The following is a 17,835-nucleotide window of genomic DNA, read 5'->3' as shown; positions in this document are numbered from 1 at the left end:
TGGACAGAGGAGCCTGGTGGGCTACAGTCCATAGGATGGCAAAGAGTCAGACACAACTGAAGCAACTTAACACACACAAACATGAGAGATTAGAATTGGGACTTTTAGTTTCAATGGGAGCATTTTGAATTTTTATCCAATAAGATTTCTGGCTTGTGCATTTAGACTCACCTTTAAATGACAATCCACTCCAGTATTCTTGCCTGGAGAATCCGATGGACGGAGAAGCCTAGTAAGTTACAGTCCACGGGGTCGCAAAGAGTCAGACACGACTGAGCGACTTCACCTTCACCTTTCTAAGGATACCAAAACGTATTAACACACTTTTCAAAACAGCATTTGCTTAGAGTAGACTTTACAAGCTTAGGACTCGTCTCTGAGAGACAGTTGAGTTTCATCGGCTCCCAGACTGCTCTGTGCCACCTCACATTTTTAACTTCTATAAACCACCATGGACAATCAACAGGGCCTTGGTGTTGCATTATATTTCAGTTGCAGAGGTTTTCATTCTTATATGAAACCAATGTCATTATCAGGGATGAATTTAACCCTGATAAAACATGAAAATAGATGTATTCTTTTATTATTTTAATCATATTTACTAATTACATATTTTTATTATGTATTAAGATCTGTTGCTGTTGTCAGTTGTTAAGTCATATCCGACTCTTTGTGACCCCATGGACTGCAGCATGCCAGGCTTCCCTGTCCTTCTGTATCTCCTGGAGTTTTCTCAAACTCGTGTCTACTGAGTCCATGATACCATCCAACCATCTCATCCTCTGTCACCCCCTTCTCCTCCTGCCCTCAATCTTTCCTGGCATCAGGGTCTTTTCCACTGAGTTGGCTCTTTGCATCAGGTGGCCAAAGTACTGGAGCTTCAGCTTTAGCATCAGTCCTTCCAATGAATATTCAGGACTGATTTCCTTAGGATTGACTGGTTGGATCTCCTTGCAGTCCAAGGGACTCTCAAGAGTCTTCTCCAGCACCACAGTTCAAAAGCATCAATTCTTTGGCACTCAGCTTTCTTAATGATCCAACTTTCACATCCATACAAATAACTACCAGAAAAACAATAGTTTTGACTACATGGATCTTTGTTTGCAAAGTGATGTCTCTGCTTTTTAATATGCTGCCTAGGCTTGTCACAGCTTTTCTTCCAAGGAGCAAGCATCTTTTAATTTCATGGCTGCAGTTACTGTCCACAGTGGTTTCGGAGTCCAAGAAAATAAAGTCTATCACTGTTTCCATTGTTTCCCCATCTGTTTGCCATGAAGTGATGGGACCAGATGCCATGATCTGCCATGATCTTAGCTTTTTGAATGCTGTGTTGCAAGCCAGCTTTTTCACTTTCCTCTTTCACTTTCATCAAGAAACTCTTTAGTTCCACTTCACTTTCCACCATTAGGGTGGTGTCATCTGCATATCTGAGGTTACTGATATTTCTCCTGGCAGTCTTGATTCCAGCTTGTGGTTCCTCCAGCCCAGCATTTTGCATGATGTACTCTGCATATAACTTAAATAAGCAGGGTGACAATATACAAACTTGACGTACTCCTTTCCCCATTTTGAACCAGTCCATTGTTCCATGTTTGGTTCTAACTGTTGCTTCTTGACCTGCATACAGGTTTCTCAGGAGACAGGTAAGCTGGTCTGGTATTCCCACCTCTTTAAGAATTTTCCAGAATTTTTGCAACCCACACAGTCAAAGGCTTTATGAGTAATCAGTGATACCAACATTATACATTTCAACCTTCTGTAATGATAATCCTGTAATTGTAACAATTATCTTTCTTGGTAATTGTTATTCCTGAGTGTTTGAAGTGTTATAACATTAACAAATCCTTAATTCCTTTATTTTATGATATAACAGTTTCAGAAATTAAATTCTTGCCTAGACACATCATAGTATTCCAGTTTAAACTCATAGAGTCCTGGGACTATGACTCAGTTAACCCATTCCTGAGTATGATTCTAATCTATTCAGAATGAACACAGCTCACATATAAGAAAACGATACCTGCAAAATGCACTGGTCAGGGTTGTATAACAGCTTTGGTAGCAGCAGCAATATTGAAGATGTTAAAATAGTGACAACCAGCAGACACACAGCCTTAAATAGTTTATGGAAATATTGTCACTAAATCATTTCATTCTCACCAAGAACCTGACATTAGGTGCTAATATGATGTTTACTTGTTAAAGTGAGGAAATGGAAACTCAGAACTCTCGTTGTTTACCATCATCAGGCCACTGGAGAAGGTCCAAGCTGGGCCTGGAATCCTGTGCCCCATTCCCCACGTTGCAAGCTGGCAGCTGTGTGGCCACACCCTCCTCTCTCAGACCGGCACACCTATGCACAGCTGCAAGGCACTGAGAAGAGAGCCGAAGAGGGAGGGCGTTTAGGACGGAGCACGCCATCCACACTGCCAGCTGGACCACAGGCCAACTGTCAGCAAACACGACGGGAGAAACGCCACCTCTTTCCAAAACACCGCCGCAGCCCTCCCCCTTGCTCTCAGCTCGCTGTGACTCACACAAAAACAACAATAAATGTAGCCAGATTACAAGAGTCTCAGCTCCACATCCCGGAGCTGGTGCACCCTGCCCTGCTCATGGACCACTTTTTCTCCGGAGTGTTCCCTGACTCTGAGTGGCGTCTTTCTTCCTGCTCCCCCAGCACTCTGTTCAGAGAGAGACTGTAATTTTTGTTCACATGCTTTCTCCCTGAATAGGCTGTGAGCATTTTGTCAGGGATAAATTCTGTCTTAGCCATCTTGAGGTCTTCATGGTCTGGCACAGTGTCCAGTGCCTGGCAAAACTGTGATGAATATTTTCTGAGCAAACTGCATTTGTTACTTTGTGCTCTCATTCAACAAACATTTGTCAACTGCAAGAAACCGCATTTCTCATGAAAACTGTTTCAAATGGGTCTGTTCCTGAGCAAAGCCCTGAGCAGTATTTAACCGCCTTTGCATGACCCCACCAAAAATTGGTCAATTTCACAATTACGAGCCTATAGGAAAACCACCATTTTCCCTTGATAAAATAAAGATACAGCCTGTGAAATTCAGAATTTCTCTTTAGGCTGTTACACATTATTTGTCTTTTGGGTTTGAAAGATAATTCTTATGGGTATATTATATGGTGAGTAAAATTTGAAGTGTCTAGGTAGGTGCTCACAGAATCAATATTAAACTGTTCTTTAAACTGGTGCCTCATATATTTATGTAAATATGGACTATCTAAGAAAATTATTCCTGGTAATGGATCTAAGTTCATTAAGTTTCATGTCTTGATTTTGTAAATAGGATTACACTATCAACAAAAAACTTTCAATAGTAATGGTAATAAAAATAATAGTTATCATGAAATAAGATTATATTTTACATAATATATTTGTGTTCCCCAAATTATTTTCATGACCATTCAATCACACATTTGATTCACCAGAGCTTCAAAGTGATTTACCTGAACAAAGATACATTAAGAACAGATGGAACATCAAGCCTAGGTACGAATCTCCACATTGACTGAAATTCAAATTTTGCCTGTGATAAACGCCACTTCACGGCAGTGTCAGAGCTGGCTACCTTTTGAGGACTACTGGAAAAAGCTTAGAGAAGAACATGAGGAATTATCAAAAAAAAAACACAAAAAACAAAAAGAGAAGGTCTTATAGTCTTATAGGAGATTTTACGTAAGTAGTATCTATATCATGTCATGTGGAGAAGCAGAGTAAGTTTCAGGTGCCCAGAAAGAAGCTGCATGATAACATGGTTTATCTGCCAGCCTCTAAGGGGGGCTTCCCTGTGGCTACAACTATTGTGAAGGGGAGACCTGTGCCGGATAATCTGGATTTCCCACCAGAGGGCAGAAGGGAGCAGGCCCGGGAAGGCGTGTGCTCATCTTATTTGCATCATTCGTGACCCTTCAGTGTTCATTTCTGTCCTAAACTTTAAAGGAAAAAAGGCAGTGGTGTTAAACTATGATACTTCTCTTTCCCTCTTTCCTCTCCAATAATAGTCCATTTGCTTGGATTATTATATTACCCTCCATTGGCACTCTAATTCTACCCTAACCTCTCCCTTCAGTGTATCCTTAGCTCAAGGAGCAGAGTGATTTTGTTGAAATGCAAGTCGAACCTTTTCAGTCCTCTGCTCAAAACTCTGCAACGAGTTTGGGATTAACAGATACTCAAAACTACATATAAAAGAGAAAAACAACCGGGACCTACTATATACAACAAGGAACTATATTCACTATATTCTAATCACCTATAATGAATGGAAAAGAATCTGAAAATGATCCATCAAAAAGATGGATCACTTTGCTATACACCCGAAACTAACATAACAGTGCAAATTATACTTCAACACAAATTAAAAAAAAACTCTAAAGTCATTCACTAATGACTGAATGAATTCAACAAATATTTATTTTTACCCATATCATTTATCTGGAACTTTTTCTAATAAAAAAAAGAACCTATATACATGCAGATACATAAGCCTATGCAGTACATACATGTGCGCTACATATAAAGATAAATATATAAGTGTGTGTGTGTTAGCTGCATCCAACTCTCTGCAACCCCATGGACAATAGCCCGCCAGGCTCCTCAGTCCATGGGATTCTGCAGGCAAGAATACTGGAGTGGGTAGCCATTTCCTTCTCCAGGGGATCTCCCCAACCCAGAGATCAAACCCGGGTCTCCCACCGATTGCAGGCCAATTCTTTACTGTCTGAGTCACCATGGAAGTTCCCTACATAAAAAATAAAATATAAGTATATAAAAATGCATGTATACCTACTTTGGGTTGATCCTTGTCTTACAGGCTTTGTAAAATAAGAATCAAAGATGTCACGTGACAATCCATTTACTTGTTTACATCAGCGTTCTCTCAAAGTGTGGTCCCCAAACCAGCAGCAGCAGCACCACGGAGGAGCTTGTTATAAATGCATGCTCTTGGACCTCACCTCGGATCTATTGAGCTGGAAGCTGTATTTTATTAAACTCTCCAGGTGAGACTGTTACATGCTAAGATTTGAGAAAGACTGAAACAGATTATAAATTCATTAAGCTGGAAATGGCAATTGAATATTTAATGCCTTCTCATTTTCATATTAGAGATTTCAAGTTTTTGGTGGGTAAAATAAGTTTGAAAATATTCTGGCTGTGATAATGTCAGAAAGTCCTCTTCCTAATGCCGTGGACACCTGTTCTTCCCTTACCTGCCTTTAGCCCCTCATCCAGGCTGGTCCTAAAGTCTTATGCCTGGAATTGCAATGTTTTCTAAAGAGTCTCCATGTACTAACTAGCTTCCATGTATTAACTAATCTCCACATACTAAGGCATTTTCTTGAATAAAAAAATAAAATTTTCATACCTTTTTGTTTGTGAAATGAGATGCATCTTACAATCAATAAATACATTACAGTGCTTTTTCTTATTTCCCCAAAGATTATTTTTATGTCAAAGATCTATTTCACTTGAGGCACTAAGATGTTTTCCCGTACTGCTTCGCTTCACCACACTTCATCATGCGTCTCCCTGCCCTCTAATCGCTCTGTTCATCTCATACTGCAGGCAGTTTTAACATGAAAAACGTTTATTAGTCAATCGGACTAATTCTAAGGGAGATGTCAATTTCAGAATGACCCACTGCAAACACTTGAACTAAGAGTATGTCACTAAGGTGAGGCTGTTGAGGTGGCCCCTACTCCAATCAGACTGGTGTCCCCGTAAGAAGAGGAGACGTGGACACAGAGATGCACAGAGGAAGGACCACAAGAGGCATTTCTCATTTGGGATACATCCTTGACATCTTTTATGCCTAAATTTGGACCACTTAAAGGAAACCTTACAATTCAATTAAAAGGTAAAAGTAAAAAAAAAAAAAAAAAACACATACTCTGTAAAACAGAATTTTTCAAGCTATGTTTTTGCAATTGTAAGGCTGTTTTAGAAAACTAATCTATATGGCTGAAACATTTGCCTTTACGTCTGTTCCTCTCAGTCACCATTCATGATGCTATACTAGGAGAGGGAAACAGGAGATAGTATCTTAATAAGCTATAGTGGTTTTCCAATGCGACTTTATAAACAGATGCAATCCCAAAAGCAGTCCTATAAAAATTAACGTCTCATTTTTATTCAAACACTAATAAAATTTTGATGGTAAGCACACTGATAGTGTATACAACAGAAATACAATGCGGTGTGCATGAAACATGTAATATTATGTCAGTTACCCCAATAAAAAATTAAAAATTTTAATACTTGAAATTCAATTGCTGTAACTCAAAAGAATGGACATGATAATATGGAATGTGAACAAAGGGTTTTTCATGAGGTAGTTCTGTTTTATGAGCTACTTTAGTATGCCCGTAATTTTTAGCATATTAGATAATTTAAAGACATTGAACAAAATAATTTTCCATGTGACATGTGTTCCACCATTGTAAAGTATGCATAAAGTAATAGAGAAAGTAAAATCTAGTTTAATATCTATTTACACCAGTTTCATTACTAGGAAGAGTACCCAGAAACATTAGGAAGAATTAATTAGAACAATTCACTAACAGTTTATTATTTCACCACGATTCACTGTGCTGAGTACCCCTCTTTTTAATTCACTAACTTAGTATAATAAATACTCCCAAAGTATTGATGAACTGAAGGATAAACAGAAAACTAGTTCTTTCAGAACTAACACTTTAGTGGGAGGAGACAAAAACACAGATAATCCAAAGAAGAGGACAGAATATAGGGCGTTCTTGAACAGAGACGCGAACTACTATGGAAGTAATAAATAATCATAGTTACTTGGTGGCTCAGATGGTAAAGAATTCACCTGCAGTGTGGAGACCCGGGTTCATCCCTAGGTGGAGAAGATCCCCTGCAGAAGGGCACTGAAGTATTCTTGTGTTTCCCTGGTGGCTCAGATGATAAAGAATCTGCCTACAATGCAGGAGACCTGGGTTCAATCCCTGGGTGGGGAAGATCCCCTAGAGAAGGAAATGGCAACCCACTTCAGTATTCTTGCCTGGAGAATCCCACGGACAGAGGAACCTGGCGGGTTACAGTCCATGGGGTCACAAAGAGTAGGACACACTGAGCCTTATACTGAATGAGCTACTTGTTACTCTGCTACTAAATCAACATCAGCAGAAACTTTGTGAATAGATATATGGGGTTATTATTTGCTGTTTCCATGAGATTCAGCCAGAAGTCGCTTTTTTAATAATAAAATCATGACTTATCTCAAACGCCATGCTCAGTCAGCTTGCTATCCTTGGTGTGTTTATCACACTTCGACATCCTGTGTCCATCCCTGGCCGGCTCCCACCAGGCCGCCCACACCCCTGGGACAAACAGCGTCTGCTCTGATGGGGAGACTGGACTGCCTTAACGAAGCCCAGGTCCTAGAAGCCCTCTAACTCTAGACTGAATCTAAAATAACAGCGACAAACGCTCAAGCTGGGTGGATTTTAAGTAGCTAAGAAGGCCCCCTATCTGCTGATGAGCTCCTATCAAGGCTATGTTCAGGAGCAGTAGGGTGGGCCATACGAGGTCTCTGCTTCCATCACATTAAGCAGAGGGCTAGGTTCCTCGCCCCGGACTGGACCCCCACTTACCGGAGAACCCGCGCGGGCAGAGGCAAGTGTAGCGTCCGATCTCGTTGAGGCACGTGGCTGCATTCTGGCAGGGCTCTGACACACACTCGTCCACTTCCACGTCGCAGCGCCGGCCTTGATAGCCCGGGACACAGAAGCAGGAGTAGCCGTCGCCTCCGTCCTGGCACACGGCGCCGTGCAGGCAGGGGCTAGACGCGCACTCGTCGAGGTCCAGCTCGCAGAACCTTCCCGTGTAGCCAGTGGGACAGACGCACACAGGGGGCCCGGAGTCCCGGTGGCAGACGCCCCCGTGCAGGCAGGAGCTGGGCCCGCAGGGGCCAGCGGCAGTGTCACAGCCGGCCCTGCTGTGCCCGGGGGGACATCTGCACAGAGAGCGCCTCTCCCCCGGGACACGGACGCACGTGGCGTGTTCCGGACAGGGGCTGGAGAGGCAGGGGTCCTCCTCTTCCCCGCAGTCTTTGTCCCCGTGAATGGCTGTGTCTGAACAACGGCAACTCTTGTCTTTTGAGAAATCCTTGCACGTAGAATTGTTTTGGCAAGAATTGGAGACGCACTTGGTGTCATTTTTATTGCAAAAGGAACCTACAAGGAAAAACATCAGATGAAACGTGCAAACAAATAGTGGATGATAAAATTAAAGAACGTCCATCTTTCTGCTCTTCATGCACCTCAAATGAACTCATTAATGGAATGCAAACTTGACTGTTTCTGGTGATGAATTTGTCAAGTGATGTCTAATAACGAGCTCTGTCATAGTGCTGATTTGTCATCTTTTTTCCCACATTGCTGTTAATAAGAAGCAGAAATGGCTGGTTTCTGATTCTTTGCTTCTCTTGCATTTTCCTTTCTCAGGTAGAAGTGCTGTTGAGAAATGGGGTAAATTGTTAAATTTCCCCATAAACCCTAAATTTTGAAATCCACATTCTCTCATGGAGGATTTTTGGGGTATCCTGGGAGATAAGCTACAAAATTGTCTCTGAATATACTGTCTAACTGAAACTAATATTTGAATGAATACACTACTTTGGTTTATGACTGCTTTATTACAATGATCTTGTGTGGTCTAAAAAGAAAAGTATAGAAGAGTGAGAATATAAAATTAAAATAAAACACCATTTGTTAAGGTTTACTCTGTGTACCAAGCATGTCAGATGTTTCACATAGATTATTTATAATCGTCACAGCAACAGATATGCTGTGCTTCTTACAGATGACAGGTTAAGTCCCACCGAAAGGAAGCAGATGTAAAGTGTATGGACTTCCAAATTTCTGAAAGCTTCTCTGTTCTAGGGAAACATTTTTGAAATTCTAATTGGAATGATGACCAGCAAGAAAGCAATACTTCCGTGATTCGTTTCCAAATTCACTGGTTATCTGCATGTGTATAATTTTTCCCTGAATCTACACATATTATGATCACAGCATTGTTATTTTCTTAATCATGTATATTGAGAAGCTGTTTGATTTGGCAACTCAACTGCATCAGATAACAAAACATTGTCTTTTGTGTATGGATTTATCTAGTACATCATTCTCTTATTGTTACTTCCTGTATCACAATATTCCTCACTAATATAATAGTGGATAATGGTCTAGGCTTACAATTTTAAAAATTATGAAATTAATAGTGTGCTCTTAGGAGACATAAATCAATTACTGTCAGAAGAAAGTAGCATGAAAACTTTGAGAAATATGTAAAAGTGGTAAATCTCTTCCTGCAAAAAGAGAATTGGTTCTCTTTAATGTGGTCTGGTCACCAAGAGTGTGATGGGAAGATGGAAACATAGCGATTGACTGGTTCATCACACAAGAGTTAGGGCTTTCACAGTTATCTTGCTTGGAGTCTTTCTGGCAGCTGAAAGTTCCCCTCCAGTGCCTGTGCACAGAAGGCTAACATATGCTTATGTGTTATCAGGAGGGTTGATCTGAGAGCAGACCTTTTCTAGTCTCTATGGGAAAACTCAACCAGTCATCCTTTTCCCACAGTTGTTTTTTTCAAGCACTGGCTTTCCAATCACATCGTCAAATGTATGACTGGCTTCTAGCTGTTCATGTCTCAGCTACAGTGTCACTTTCTGAGAAGAGCTTTCTCTGAACCCCTTTTCTAAGCCTTTACGGCATTTTGCTTCCTCATGTTTATGGGAGTGTGCTTGTTTCTCTGGGCATATGTTTGTTTTCTGTTTTCCTCACTGCAGGTCTAGCTCCACTAAGGAAACGGGAAGACCTTGTCTCTGGCGTTTTCTGGGTTTGTAACATTACCTGTTGCATAATATCTGCTCAGCGCATACCTACTGGAATAGAGTGGAGGAATGTCACAACACAACAGGGGAGGAAGGGTGCTGTGTGATCACAGGGTCCAGGGTAAGTTTACCAGGAAAGCCTCACTGAAGAAAAGGTACTTAAGATACCTTCTAATTTATTTTTATTGATAATCGGATGACAGTTGGTTTACAGTGTTGTGTTGGCTTTTGCTGTACAATAACGTGACTCAACCATGGTGGTGGTGGTGGTTTAGTCACTAAGTTGTGTCCGACTCTTGAGACCCCATGGACTAAAGCCTGCCAGACTCCTCTGTCCGTGGGATTCTCCAGGCAAGAATACTGGAGTGGGTTGCCATAAGTATACATATATCTGAGATGTCTTTTTAAATGAATGCAAGTGAAGGAATGGCATTATTTTCAGAAGAAAAAAGGAAAAAGCATGAGAGGTATTGGCTTTGCTCTGCCAATCATATGAAAAGCATGAAAGTGTGGGAAGGCAGAGGTCTGAGAGCGGGGCAGAGGGCAGAGGATAGGGAGGAAGATAAATATTCAAAAGTTCTATCATTTACAGTACTTAGAGTTCCTGTGTCCAAACTAAAAAAAAAGAGAAATAAATATTGCAATTCTGCTCTCTGAACTCTCACTGTCAAAGGCATATGATGAAATTACATTTTCAATCTTGTTTGTTTTGTTGCATTTTGTTAGTGGTAATAATGATGGTTTTCCCCTTCCTTCAGAAATCAAGTATCTTGGAATAATAGTGGAAAGTAAGAGAGGGAAAAAGGGAAAGTGAACTGTACCTTAAGAGATACTTTGAAGAGGTTCAGTACTATTTATAGGCATATTGTGATAAGTCAAAGATGTATATTGTAAACTCTAGAGCAAGAGTTAGCAAACTCTAGCCTGTGAGCCAAATATGACCTGCCATCTGTCTTATAAATAAAGTTTAATTGGAGCACAAAAAAATCAAGTATCTTGCGACTTCCCTGGTAGTCCAGCAGTTAAAACAGCCTTCTAATGCAGAGGGTGTGGGTTCAATCCCTGGTCAGGGAGCTGAGATCCCACATACTTCACAACCAAAAAACATTAAAAAAAAAAAAAAAGCAGAAGCAATATCGTGACAAAGTCAATAAAGACTTTAAAAATGGTCCACATCAAAAAAAAATCTAAAAATGAAGTATTTTCATTTAAGCCATTAATTGAAGCATTTGTATAGAAAAACACATAGCAAAGGAAATTAGCATTTATATCATAGGCCTTTACGGTGCAATTTTAAAAGTAAACTTCTAACAGCATTTGTGCAAAGCATTTTACAGATGGAAAACTGAGTTTTATAGGGAATGAGCTATTTGTACGGGGTCATAGAGAAGGGGGATTTGAACCTCTGATTTGTCTGATTACAAAGTTCATTTCTTTTTCCTGCATTATTTTAGAATTTAGGATACTTCTGGGTAGAGTTTCCTACTTAACCATGGTGATATCCACCTAAGTGTTTACTTCTGCTGCCTTCTAAACCCCATGAAAAGCCTAGAGAAAGTGTTAGTTGCTCAGCCGTGTCTGATTCTTTGCAGCCCTGTGGACCCTGCCAGGCTCCTCTGTCCATGGGATTCTCCAGGCAAGAATACTGGAGTGGGTTGCCATTCCCTTCTCCAGGGGATCTTCTCGACCCAGGGATCAAACCCAGGTCTCCTGCCCTGCATGCAGATTCTTTACCATCTGGGCCATCGGGAAAGCCTGTATGGCTTAAAACAGTATGGCGACTCAGTGGAGAAGGAAATAGCAACCCACTCCAGTGTTCTTGACTGGAAGTTTCCATGGACAGAGCAGCCTGGCGGGCTATAGTCCATGGGCTCGCAAAGAGTTGGACAGGACTGAGCACGTGCTCATTTGAATGCTCACCCATTCAAATGACTAAATGACAAAGATTGACAGTACCAAGTGCTAATGGGCATCTGGAGAAAACGGAACTCTCCTTCATGCCCCCTTTATTATAACTTATCTTTCTTGTCTATATGTTAATAATTGTATTCATCTTTCAAATAATGGACTTTGATTTTGTAGAATTTGTCTATACTATCTTGGTTTCTTGGTTTTCTGTCCTACAGACTTCTACTTTTACTTTTTTTTCCCCTTAATTTTACTTTTTAACTTTCTATTTATTTTCCAGATTTCTTCTAACTTATTAATAAGATAATTTTTTCTTTAAAAATACAGCTTTGCTGTGCTTCTCACAATTTCTTATTATATTAAAAATGTTTTCTAATTTCTATTGTAAGTTATTCTTTGCCATATTAAAAATCTGTAAGAATTAATTAGATCAAGTTTGTTAACTGTGTTATTTAGATTTTCTATAGCATCATACCCCTCCAAGGTAAGGAGCAGCCACTGCGCTTTGCTGGAGCAGCTGTGAAGGGATACCCCACACCCAAGATAAGAGAAACCCAAGTAAGATGGTAGGTGTTGCAAGAGGGCATCAGAGGGCAGACACACTGAAACCATACTCACAGAAAACTAGTCAATCTAATCACACTAGGACCACAGCCTTGTCGAACTCAATGAAACTAACCATGCCCACGGGACAACCCAAGACGGGCGGGTCATGGTGGAGAGGTCTGACAGAATGTGGTCCACTGGAGAAGGGAATGGCAAACCACTTCAGTATTCTTGCCTTGAGAACCCCATGAACAGTATGAAAAGGCAAAATGAAAGAATACTGAAAGAGGAACTTCCCAGGTCATTAGGTGCCCAATATGCTACTGGAGATCAGTGGAGAAATAACTCCAGAAAGAATGAAGGGATGGAGCCAAAGCAAAAACAATACCCAGCTGTGGATGTGACTGGTGATAGAAGCAAGGTCCGATGCTGTAAAGAGCAATATTGTATAGGAACCTGGAATGTCAGGTCCATGAATCAAGGCAAATTGGAAGTGGTCAAACAAGAGATGGCAAGGGTGAACGTCAACATTCTAGGAATCAGAGAACTAAACAGGACTGGGTGAATTTAACTCAGATGACCATTATATCTATGACTGCAGGCAGGAATCCCTCAGAAGAAATGGAGTAGCCATCATGGTCAACAAAAGAGTCTGAAATGCAGTAATTGGATGCAATCTCAAAAACGACAGAATGATCTCTGTTCACTTCCAAGGCAAACCATTCAATACCACAGTTATCCAAGTCTATGCCCCAACCTGTACGCTGAAGAAGCTGAAGTTGAATGGTTCTTTGAAGACCTACAAGACCTTTTAGAACTAACACCCAAAAAAGATGTCCTTTTCATTATAGGGGACTGGAATGCAAAAGTAGGAAGTCAAGAAACACCTGGAGTAACAGGCAATTTTGGCCTTGGAATGTGGAATGAAGCAGGGCAAAGACTAGTAGAGTTTTGCCAAGAAAATGCACTGGTCATAGCAAACATCCTCTTCTAACAACACAAGACTCTACATATGGACATAACCAGATGGTCAATACCGAAATCAGATTGATTATATTCTTTAGAGCCAAAGATGGAGAAGCTCTATACAGTTAACAAAAACAAGACCAGGAGCTGATTGTAGCTCAGATCATGAACTCCTTATTGCCAAATTCAGACTTAAATTGAAGAAAGCAGGGTAAACCACTAGAACATTCAGGTATGACCTAAATCAAATACCTTATGATTATACAGTGGAAGTGAGAAATAGATTTAAGGGACTAGATCTGATAGACAGAGTGCCTGATGAACTATGGACTGAGGTTCAAGACATTGTACAGGAGACAGGGATCAAGACTATCCCCATGGAAAAGAAATGCAAAAAAGCAAAATGGCTGTCGGGGGAGACCTTACAGATAGCTATGAAAAGAAGAGAAGCGAAAAGCAAAGGAGAAAAGGAAAGATATAAGCATCTGAATGCAGAGTTCCAAAGAATAGCAAGAAGAGATAAGAAAGCCTTCCTCAGTGATCAATGCAAAGAAATAGGGGAAAACAACAGAATGGGAAAGACTAGAGATCTCTTCAAGAAAATTAGAGATACCAAGGGAACATTTCATGCAAAGATGGGCTTGATAAAGGACAGAAATGGTATGGACCTAACAGAAGGAGAAGATATTAAGAAGAGGTGGCAAGAATACACAGAAGAACTGTACAAAAAAGATCTTCACGACCCAGATAATCATGATGGTGTGATCACTCACCTAGAGCCAGACATCCTGGAATGTGAAGTCAAGTGGCCCTTAGAAAGCATCACTACAAACAAAGCTAGTGGAGGTGATGGAATTCCAGTTGAGCTATTTCAAATCCTGAAAGATGATACTGTGAAAGTGCTGCACTCAATATGCCAGCAAATTTGGAAAACTCAACAGTGGCCACAGGACTGGAAAAGGTCCATTTTCATTCCAATCCCAAAGAAAGGCAATGCAAAAGAATGCTCAAACTACTGCACAATTGCACTCATCTCACACACTAGTGAAGTAATGCTCAAAATTCTCCAAGCCAGGCTTCAGCAATACGTGAACCGTGAACTCCCTGATGTTCAAGCTGGTTTTAGAAAAGGCAGAGGAACCAGAGATCAAATTGCCAACATCAGCTGGATCATCGAAAAAGTAAGAGTGTTCCAGAAAAACATCTATTTCTGCTTTATTGACTATACCAAAGCCTTTGACTGTGTGGATCACAATAAACTGTGGAAAATTCTGAAAGAGATGGGAATACCAGACCATCTGACATGCCTCTTGAGAAATCTGTATGAAGGTCAGGAAGCAACAGTTAGAGCTGGACATGGAACAACAGACTGGTTCCAAATAGGAAAAGGGGTTGGTCAAGGCTGTAAATTGTCACCCTGCTTATTTAACTTATATGCAGAGTACATCATGAGAAACGCTGGGCTGGAAAAGCACAAGCTGGAATCAAGATTGCCAGGAGAAATATCAAATAACCTCAGATATGCAGATGACACCACCCTTATGGCAGAAAGTGAAGAAGAACTAAAGAGCCTCTTGATGAAAGTGAAAGAGGAGAGTGAAAAAGTTGGCTTAAAGCTCAACATTCAGAAAACGAAGATCATGGCATTTGGTCCCATCACTTCATGGGAAATAGATGGGGAAACAGTGGAAACAGTGTCAGACTTTATTTTGGGGGGCTCCAAAATCACTGCAGATGGTGATTGCAGCCATGAAATTAAAAGACGCTTACTCCTGGGAAGAAAGTTATGACCAACCTAGACAGCATATTGAAAAGCAGAGACATTACTTTGCCGACTAAGGTCCATCTAGTCAAGGCTATGGTTTTTCCTGTGGTCATGTATGGATGTGAGAGTTGGACTGTGAAGAAAGCTGAATGCCGAAGAAGTGATGCTTTTGAACTGTGGTGTTGGAGAATACTCTTGAGAGTCCCTTGAACTGCAAGGAGATCCAACCAGTCCATTCTGAAGGAGATCAGCCCTGGGATTTCTTTGGAAGGAATGATGCTAAAGCTGAAACTCCAGTACTTTGGCCACCTCATGAGAAGAGTTGACTCATTGGAAAAGACTCTGATGCTGGAAGGGATTGGGGGCAGGAGGAGAAGGGGACGACTGAGGATGAGATGGCTGGATGGCATCACTGACTCGATGGACATGGGTTTGGGTGGACTCTGGGAGTTGGTGATGGAAGGGAGGCCTGGCATACTGCGTTTCATGGGGTCACAAGGAGTCGGACACGACTGAGTGACTGAACTGGACTGATAGCATCATTCATTGTTTTCTACTTTTTCTCTCTGCTGAGATTGATGCATTAAAACCTCCCATAGTGATTATATATTGGGCTTCCCTGGTGGCTCAGTTGGTAAAGAATCTGTCTGCAATCCAGGAGACCTGAGTTCAATCTCTAGGTTGGGAAGATCCCCTGGAGAAGGAAAAGGCTACCCACTCCAGTATTCTGGCCTGGAGAATTCCATCGACTGTATAGGCCATGGGGTCGTGAAGAGTCAGATACAACTGAGTGACTTTCACTTTCTTTCCATTTTCATAGTGATTATAAATTTTGTCTATTTCTCCTTTTAGTTCTGGCAATTTTCACTTTCATATTCTGAAGCAATGTTCTTATGTTCATAGAAATTCAGAAGAGTTACATCACACTGTTGGTTTGATCCCAATATATTTTTTAAAAATCATCTTTTGTCTTCAGAAAGGCACTGTAACTTAAAAGACTACTTTTGCCATTATCATATTGCTGTATCAGTTATTTATCACATACATTGCCGGTGGAAATTCAAAATAGGGTAGGAACTTTGAAAAACATTTTTGAACTGTCTTATAAATTTAAATATACATTTACCATATGACCCAGCAATCCCACACCTAGGCATTTCCCCTAAGAGAAATGAAATCATAACGGCCATACAAAAAATTGCTTGAAAAAGAAAACAACTTTATTCATAGTGACCAACACCAGAAAGAGCTAAATGTTCATCAACTGGTAAATAAATTTTAATATATCATACGTTGGACCACTACTCAGCAAATTACGGATCCACAGAACAACGTGAAGAAATCTCCAGAGTATTATGCTAAGTGAAAAAAGGGAGACCAAAGGCTACATGCTGCGTGATTCCACTTTTGTGACATTCTAGAGAAGGCGCAGTTATATCCCTGGATGCAGTTCAGTGGTCACTGGGGAATGGAACTGGTGAAGGGCCTTAATGCAGAGGGTCATAAAGAAATATTCATGGACATATTCTGTATCATGATTGTGCCTCTAGTTACTAATCGTATGCGTTTGCCACTTAAAAGTGGTGAGTTTTCTCATACTGTATGCAAATTATACCTCAATAAATCAGACCCACCCCAAATCCTAAAGTAATACAGAAAGGAATAAATCACCATAACCTTTCAAGAGCCAGGACAGAGGTTGAGGGGTAGACAGCCATAAATACACATACACAGTGGAAGCTGGACTTTAGGGGGTGAGAAGTACTAGCCTTAGGGAGCCAAAGAGAGCTGACACCAAGCCAGAAGTGGGAGAACCAGCTGATGCCCCAGAATCCCCAACAGGCTCAGGAATTACACACGTCACGCACTTCTAAAACGATCATGCAAGCGGAGCTGAGAAAAGGAAGGTTGTTTGGGAAACTGGTAGAAAACAGATGCTCTTGTTCTCTCTCTCACTCTAGGAAACTGCATGTGTTTCCCCCACGAAGGCAGATTCAGAGGCACGGGTGATGAGTGTGGGGCTGAGTCTGGTTTGTGGAAGAATTAAGGGCTGAGTCTGGTTTGTGGAAGAATTAAGTGGGTGTCTATGCAGAATTCTGAGACACCCCCCCCAGCCTCATTTTCAATTCATTTCTAACAATGCCAGGAGACAGATGTATACTCCAAGCAGGAAAGGAAATTATTTCTCTTGACAAGCCTGAGTGAAAATACTTTCAGATACTGATGCGGAATGTCACCTATTGAAATGACCCAGCTGGACCACTCTAGAATAAATCCTAATAAGCTGTAAACCCTAGCACACCAAGAAAGATCTTTCAAACAGCTTTAATAAGAACTACATATGAAATGTACGTAAGCATACAGGGCATGCATACGTGCTCAGTAGAGAGTTATTTTTTAATTATACTTTAAATTATACTTCAATTATACTCTGAAAAACAATGATAAATGAATGTTTTTGAATCTATTAATCAGCTTAAGAAACAATAGTACTTCCTTCTTATATATGAACAGATTGCATGAGATTTTCAGACATTTGAGGAAAATCTCCAACTAAGATCAAACACAAAGACCAAAACACATATTGTTTTAAAGAAATGTAACTTGGAAGAGGCAAAGACAATGTAGGGAGATAACCAAAATGTATGTAAACTTGAGAATTATTATTTTCAAAGAGTGAGGAAAGGATATAGCTGCAGTGAAATGAGTAGAAGGGTTATAAAGATAAACTTACAGAAAACAAGAAATTAAAAATGTGAGTCTCAGACA

General features: G+C 40.6%; 1 protein-coding gene across 1 annotated transcript in view; it reads right to left on the bottom strand.

Moving 5' to 3' along the window:
* The window catches only part of CRB1 (crumbs 1, cell polarity complex component), a 213,175-nt gene that overhangs the window by 133,839 nt on the left and 61,501 nt on the right, over positions 1 to 17,835 (bottom strand). Inside the window, exon 2 of the mRNA XM_005691053.3 lies at positions 7,642 to 8,223. Coding sequence (XP_005691110.2) covers positions 7,642 to 8,223 — 582 coding nt within the window. The remainder of the gene's footprint in view (positions 1 to 7,641; positions 8,224 to 17,835) is intronic.

The sequence above is a fragment of the Capra hircus genome, chromosome 16 (assembly GCF_001704415.2).
Source record: "Capra hircus breed San Clemente chromosome 16, ASM170441v1, whole genome shotgun sequence".
NCBI classification, from domain to species: Eukaryota; Metazoa; Chordata; class Mammalia; order Artiodactyla; family Bovidae; genus Capra; species Capra hircus.
Note: the sequence above shows the minus strand (reverse complement) of the source record. Positions and strands in the feature narration are given on the sequence as shown.